Source organism: Pteropus vampyrus, unplaced genomic scaffold, assembly GCF_000151845.1.
Source record: "Pteropus vampyrus isolate Shadow unplaced genomic scaffold, Pvam_2.0 Scaffold292, whole genome shotgun sequence".
NCBI lineage: Eukaryota > Metazoa > Chordata > Mammalia > Chiroptera > Pteropodidae > Pteropus > Pteropus vampyrus.
Genome location: NW_011889073.1, coordinates 216,158 through 223,021, shown reverse-complemented (window position 1 = coordinate 223,021; position 6,864 = coordinate 216,158). Strand labels below are relative to the sequence as shown.

Here is a 6,864-nt window from a genome sequence, read left to right as displayed (position 1 = left end):
GCATCCGATGACCTTTTCCCCACTTCTCCTTCACTAGATGATTTCTCAGGATCGGAGACCGACGTGACGACACCCACGGAAGAGCCGTACGTTGTCTACGATGAAGGTACTGGTGGATTTTAAGCCCGTTACCTGGACAGTTTCTTTTCTGCTTGGAGGATCTTATTTCCGTTACTAAGTGGGTGATCTCAGCTGTAGTTTCCAGCTGTAGTTTCCCAGAATTCTGGGCTTGGTGGCCACGCTTAGGGAGAGTGGTCGTACCTTATGTTTCCAAGCTCCCCCTAATATGTATTGGATCCAAAGAAAAACAGGGGGCTTGGCTGCAAATGAAGCTTCCAAACAAGTGCCCTGTGCTCCGCATCTTTCTCCCGGCCCCTCCTTCCTCCAGAAATTCTGGAGCTGCCAGGTCTGGACCTCCCCATCCCCCGCTCTTTGTAAAACTAAGTTTAACTAACGTCTCAGCTTCCTCTGTTGGCTCTTCTCATTTCATTCTCCCCTTTCTCTCCTTTCCTAATTATATGAAAAATGCGATGCTACAGATGTGCTTTTTTTTTTTTAAATCATAGAATCTTTTCAGGAAGGGTAAGCTTATGAGATTAAGAATACAAAATGCCTTGGGTAGCATCTGGGACAGTCGCTCAATAAATGGTAACTAATAGCGTCATACTTATGACCCCGTGAGTCTTCTTTGTGTTTTATAAGGTGCAGCTGAAGCACTTCATGAAGCATCTTGTCCCCACCCCAGTGCCAGGCTTTGACACTCAGGATGTCCTCACCTTCGTGCCTCACCTTGCTTGCTGTTATCTGTAGCTCCAATGGTCTTAAATCACAAGTGTAGGAGTAATACCACCTTTGATGCAATGATAATAACGTTTGATGTAGCAGTTTAATGCCACGGCTTTCAAACAGAAACAGACGTGAAAGAAAAACAGCAGGTGTCAGAAAACAAGGAAGTTTCTTAGCGCCTTTGAAAATACTAAGCGCCTTTCTTATTATCTGAGCAGCTGAGAAGGAAGCAGAGTTCTAGTTTTTTTTAATTTTTTATTTATTTTTATTTATTTATTTTTTATTTTTTAGGCAAGGCAACCCTCGGTTGACCTCACAGCTTGCAAGGACCTTGTCAGCTTACAATCCCTTATCTTTTATTTTTTACGCCTACAGCACCTGGTCTTCCTAGGTGGTCTCCCATCCAAGTACTGACCAGGCCTGACCCTGCTTAGCTTCTGAGGTCAGACGGGATCAGGCTTGTTCAGGGTGACCTGGCTGTAGACCAGTTTCTTTTTTAAATGTTAAAGGATTAGTTCTCTTACTAGAAGTAATCCTACCTCTTCCCCAGAAAACAAAAAGCTCAGACACAGATGATAAATAGGTGGGGGGTGAAATCAAGTTTATTTTCTGATGTAGATCTTTTATGTCTCTAAAAGGGTAGATAGAGAATGGCCTTGGACCAGTAAGAGGAGTGTGCTAAACTGGATAAACTCTAAAGCTCTCTCCAGCTTTGGTTCTAAAATTTCATTTTCCTGGTCTTATGTGTTTCTTTTTTCCTTTCCTCTCTTTTATCTGCATCTGCTTTTCTGAGAGGACTGACATGGGTGGGGGAATACTGTTTTATTAGAAACAAATTATGTTTAGACATAATGTGTGTGTGTGTGCACGTGCATGCTTTAGTCATGAGTAGAATCTTAAGAAGGTATCTTTTGATGCAAATAGTGCCCCTTTCCCGGAAGTGCCCAATTCAAGACCTTCATATCATTTCAGATTATGAATCTGAGACCTCGAGGCCACCGGCCACCATCAAGACCACCACCGCCGCTGCCATACCTGCCGTCGTCACACCAGAAAGCACCATCAGTTCCTTTCCTGAAGAAGAATTCGATCTGGCTGGAAAGAAACGATTTGTTGGTAAGTAGAACTTCCTTAATCAGAGAAACATGGGTCTTTCACTTTTGTTCTTTGAAGAAGAGCATAACTCATCTCCCGGCCTGGCCGAGGCAGTGCGTTTGGAGAAGATGTGTTCCCGTGCTGACGTTTCCATTCGGGGTTATTCGTGACAATTGTGCTCAGATGCACATGAACTTGCTTTCTGCAGAAGTCAGGAGAGGGGAGCAAGCAAGAGACTATTTAACAGCTAACAGAGTTGAGTTTAGAGAGGCTGCTTTGTGTAGCCTCAGAGGAAGAAACACTTCAAAATCCCCAGGACCAGGGAACACACGCGTTTTTTTTTTTTTTTGATGGCAGCTAACTTTTCTCAGTTGAGACTTCCACTGGGCTGCGTCTGCGCAGCAGTTAAGTTCTTCCTAAAAGATGCACGTTTGACTGAATTGAGCTGCTAGTGCGTATAGTATCACAGAGCTCAACCTGTGTTTCTACAGTTGTTTCCTGTCGTTTACATTAGCCTCACTTGATCTAGAAATTTATTTTACTCTTTTTTTTTTCAGTTATTAAAACAATTAAGAGAGGAAATTCCATTTTGCTAAATTGTGTTTCATTCCCTTTGGGAGTCTTCTTTTCCTATGCCCTTAATGAACTTCACTAATGAGACAGGTGAATATATTACTAAGTGGAAAAAAATGATATATGACTATATATGGAGACAGGCAACCGCTTCGATTAATATCACACTTTTCTGTTTCCAAAACAAATGTTCTGCCATAAGCAGAGAACAACTCTTGCCAGCCAAGATGTAGTATTGAGTATCTAAACTACACGTACTTGAAAAACAAGAATATTAATTTGAGGTAGCATTCCTGAGGCAAATGCTGGCCTGCGGCATTCAGCACCCTGGCTGAATTCACCAAATCTTCTGACTTTCTCTGTAGTTCCATGACAGGAAGTAAAATCCTTTTCGACGCTATTATTAGCTGTTTCAAAGAACTCTTCTGAAGACTGAAAGGCTTATCATTGTCTGGCCGTTTTTATGTCTATAACTCTATGAAACAGAGTCGATTGCTGCCCAGAACTTCCTGCTGATACCCACAGACAAGCTCTGAAGGCCTAATTGTGTACACAGTATCAGAAAATGGAGGAGCTAAACATTGCTTTCAGTCCTGATGGCCACCGAGAACGAGAAGCGGTACCCAGAGGTGCGATGGAACATTTAGAAAGTGCTAGAAGGGTGTTACGGGAGAGCACTTGGGAGTCTTGCAGGTGTGAAGTCCGATGCCTTGGCCTTCCTGGCTTCGTACAGGGCCTATATCACCACTCGAGCTATGGGCTGAGGTGGAGTCTCCTGTCTGACTCCGTTTCGTGGGCCCCCGCTCAGCCGGGGTATGGAAATCAGTCTAAGTCCTGCCTTGTTCCCGGTGCCCTTGAATCCACTGAGATGATGCGTATGGCAAAAGCTTGGACTCGTCCACACATCTGAGTAGCTGTTATTGTGCTGCACAGTAATGTGGTGGACGGCTGCTCCGGCCTGGCCTTGTGCAGACGTTCCAGATGGTTGTGGGGGACTCTGAAGCCCTAGAGAAGGCCACCCAGGACTGAGGCTAGAGGCTGTATATCTTGATCAGTGTCTATTTCTTTCTGGTTTTGAAACTGTCTAGGGAATGAACTGTGTTAAGAGAAACCAGCTGGGCCTGATTCACACTGTTAAAATGTTTGAACAAAGGTATGACCGAACACTGCAGACTTATATTACATTGAATTGCAGTTGGGGGAACTTTCAAAGTCGCTTTGAGGGCATAGGATCTTTTGAAATCACTGGATTGAAAGATATAAATGTGTAGATCCAGTAAGAGGAGCTAGGGCTGTGCTTCTGAATTTGGCATCAGGGCTGGCGGCCCTGGAGCCGCTGTCTAGCAGGGAGAGACTGAATGGTGTGTCTACTCCATCAGGCAGACATTGTGTTCCTACCTCCAGAGAAAGCCTTCAGCACGCTGATTGGGTATCTCCATTTTTTTTCAGCTCCTCATGTGACGTACCTAAGTAAAGACCCCTCAGCCCCATGTTCACTGACTGATGCTCTGGATCACTTCCAAGTGGACAGCCTGGATGAAATCATTCCAAGTGACATGAGGAAGAGTGACCTACCTCCTCAGCATGCCCCCCGCAATATCACTGTGGTTGCCATGGAAGGCTGCCACTCATTTGTCATTGTGGACTGGGACAAAGCTTCCCCAGGAGATGTGGTAACAGGTGTGTCTAAGGCAGATGCTCAGAGTTTTCATCAACTTGTAGGTGGGAAATAGATAATAAGAGATGGGTGGATGACGGATGGATGAAGGATGGATGGATGGATGGATGGATGGATGGATGGATAGATGGGTAGATGATGGATGGATGGGTGGATGGATGGATGGATGGATGGATTAGATGGATAGATTGTATGAATGAATGCAGATGTCTCCTTTCAAAAAGGTGAAATATAGGCAACAAGGGAAGCCTCCTAGGACAGTATGAAGAGCACTGGATGGAAGTCAAATGTACTGAATCCTAGTCCTAGATTGGTTTGTATGATTTTCAGCTACTAACTTCATCTCCCTGGACCTTGGTTTCCTCCTACGTAAAGTACTGTTACATTTTTTCCATTCTGTAATTCTACAAATGGCTAAGGAGTCCACGTAGCCACTTGTAAGATTAGATCCTGCGGCATGGGTGAGGAAAGAACTCTTGCTATGTGCCACCTGTGTGAGAGTCAACCCAGTGGATGTGACTCTGCCTCTTCCTGACTTTCCATGCATTCTGGGTGCTTCCAGAACAGTCTTGGTGCCTCTGATTCCTTGAGTGGGAATTGGATGAAATGGAAGATGCCTAGGCATCTTGAGCCTCTGCGGTCTTGGTCTGTGAGATCATCATGAGTTTGTCTGACTGCCAAGGATATAACTGAGAACTCTGTTGAAATAAGTTTTTACAGAAGAGAATTGATGTTTTCTTTGAATAGAGCCTGCCTTTGCGAGTGATTTCTTCTGGGTCCGCAAGTTGTAGAAGAGGAAGGAATATGTGTGTGTTGGTCAAAGTTTGACATATTATCTGTCACTATTATGTTGGTGCAGTTCATCAAAGTCAGAATTTCTAGTGCTGTTGCATTATGTCCCTAATATGATCTCTTAAAATGAGAAAAAATATTCAAGAACATCCAAAGAGTAACTTTGATTGTGGAGTTTGCACAGTGGCCCAAAAACCAGGCAAATATGCTCCAGGTATTTCTCCAGGTGAGGTTGATGCACCCAGGAGAGCGATGAGGGTGCAGGATCAAGGAGCCTGAGCCTTTGCTGTAACTATGAATGTAGGTCACCAGGCGTGCATGCCACGTGGGCTGCTGCGGCCAGTTTCTGTGAAGTCCAGCGTGTTCCTAACGAAACCAAATAAACGAATTGTTAAGGTGGAGAGCTTGCGATCCAAACACCAAGAAAATCCTTTTCTTAATTGAATACAGTTTTATGAATGGCAATTTTTAAAAGCAAGCCAATAGGCATACAGAAAAAACATACATAATGGAAAACCTTACCTGAAGCTACTTAGCTTTCGATCACTTGTGTAACAGATGTTACCTAACCTAAGTGTAGGGCTGTGCCCCTGAGCCAGGGGCATCTGAGAAGCCTGGCTGCAGGAGATGAGTACTGGCCGCACAAAACGGGCCTTGGGGGCTGGTGCATGAGGGGCCTTCCAACTCCCAATGAGTGCCTTGGGACTTAACTCAGACACGATTTTTGTATTATCCTGTGGCTGGCGTGCTTCTGAATCATGTGCTCCTGTTAACGTGGCGTCCCCAGCTGTCCAAAGCTCCCCGAACCAAACCTCAGCTCCCTGATCACGAGTACCCATGCCGGTAGCATAACTATCATATAAATATAAATATGGACGAGGTATTTGTAAGGATTTGGGCACTTCCTCCTATAGAGTTGCGCTCACTCCTGCCAAGGCGATTACTGTGGAACGTTTCAGCATATGACAGCCCTGCAATGCCCAGGAAAAGCAGCAGACCCCAAAAGACGAAAAGGGAAAAAAGTGGGGGCTCTTCACCAGGAAACGAATCAAGTACCGACTCTTTCTCCCACAAAACAACGAAGCAGTGCAGATATGTAGATACCTCCTCGGCCCAAACAGAACATCGCACGTTGGGACCATCTGCAGGTGGTTGGAAACTGGTAGCCGTGAAAGATGCTGAGTGCTCTGCCGATTTTCACCGGCCATCTTTCTTTCACACGTAGTCAAGCCAGCTTGTGCTAAGGTGATGTCCACATGATAGGACCTGTGGCCAGCTGCTTTCTCTGATCTCTCTTGATGGATGAAGTGGTTCCTCCGTTAGGAGTAATGCCACAGAAAATAGCTGACGTGCTGGACTCTTAGTTTTTCCAGACCAGCTCATCAGCCTTGCAGGACCGGTTTGGCTAAGAACAACAGAGAAATCAGAAATCACGCGTGCTCATCAAGTACATCATCAAAACCCCGAAGCCTTCACGATCCAGACACAAAGATAAACAGAGAAACCTGTGCACCACCTGGGAGGGAGCACAGGGTCTGATGGAAGCTGGAGGTCAAGGAGGGTGCTCCATGCCAACCCCTGAGTGAGCCAGATCCAGACAGTGTTACGTACAGCATCACTATAAGCACATGTGGCTTGACATCTCTGTCATCAGAGGAGGAGGGATCTTATGGAGGGAGAGGCAGCTCCTCACAGGTTCCCACACAATGTGTGTTGAAAAAGAGATGAATTACAATCGGAACAGTGTGGAAAGGGCTTCAGAGCCCAGTACACCTGCTTCCGGCCCCAGCATGCCAATTAGTTAGCTGTGTGACTCTAATCCATTCTATTTATGTCACCAAAAGACCTCTGTGCAGGTAATTGACAATAGCAGGTTGCTAAATAAAGCCTTTTGCCTCTTAGATGCTGCTGACCTTCTCTATCTTCTTGACCTGTGATCC

At 45.3% G+C, this 6,864-nt stretch overlaps 1 protein-coding gene and 1 pseudogene across 1 annotated transcript in view; one reads left to right on the top strand and one right to left on the bottom strand.

The window, feature by feature from the left end:
* FNDC1 (fibronectin type III domain containing 1) overlaps positions 1-6,864 on the top strand; it is a 106,382-nt gene that overhangs the window by 49,144 nt on the left and 50,374 nt on the right. The window contains exons 12-14 of the mRNA XM_011376308.1: positions 38-106; positions 1,759-1,902; positions 3,904-4,134. Of these exons, the coding sequence (XP_011374610.1) occupies positions 38-106; positions 1,759-1,902; positions 3,904-4,134 (444 nt within the window). The remainder of the gene's footprint in view (positions 1-37; positions 107-1,758; positions 1,903-3,903; positions 4,135-6,864) is intronic.
* On the bottom strand, positions 1,153-1,271 carry LOC111729957 (annotated as a pseudogene).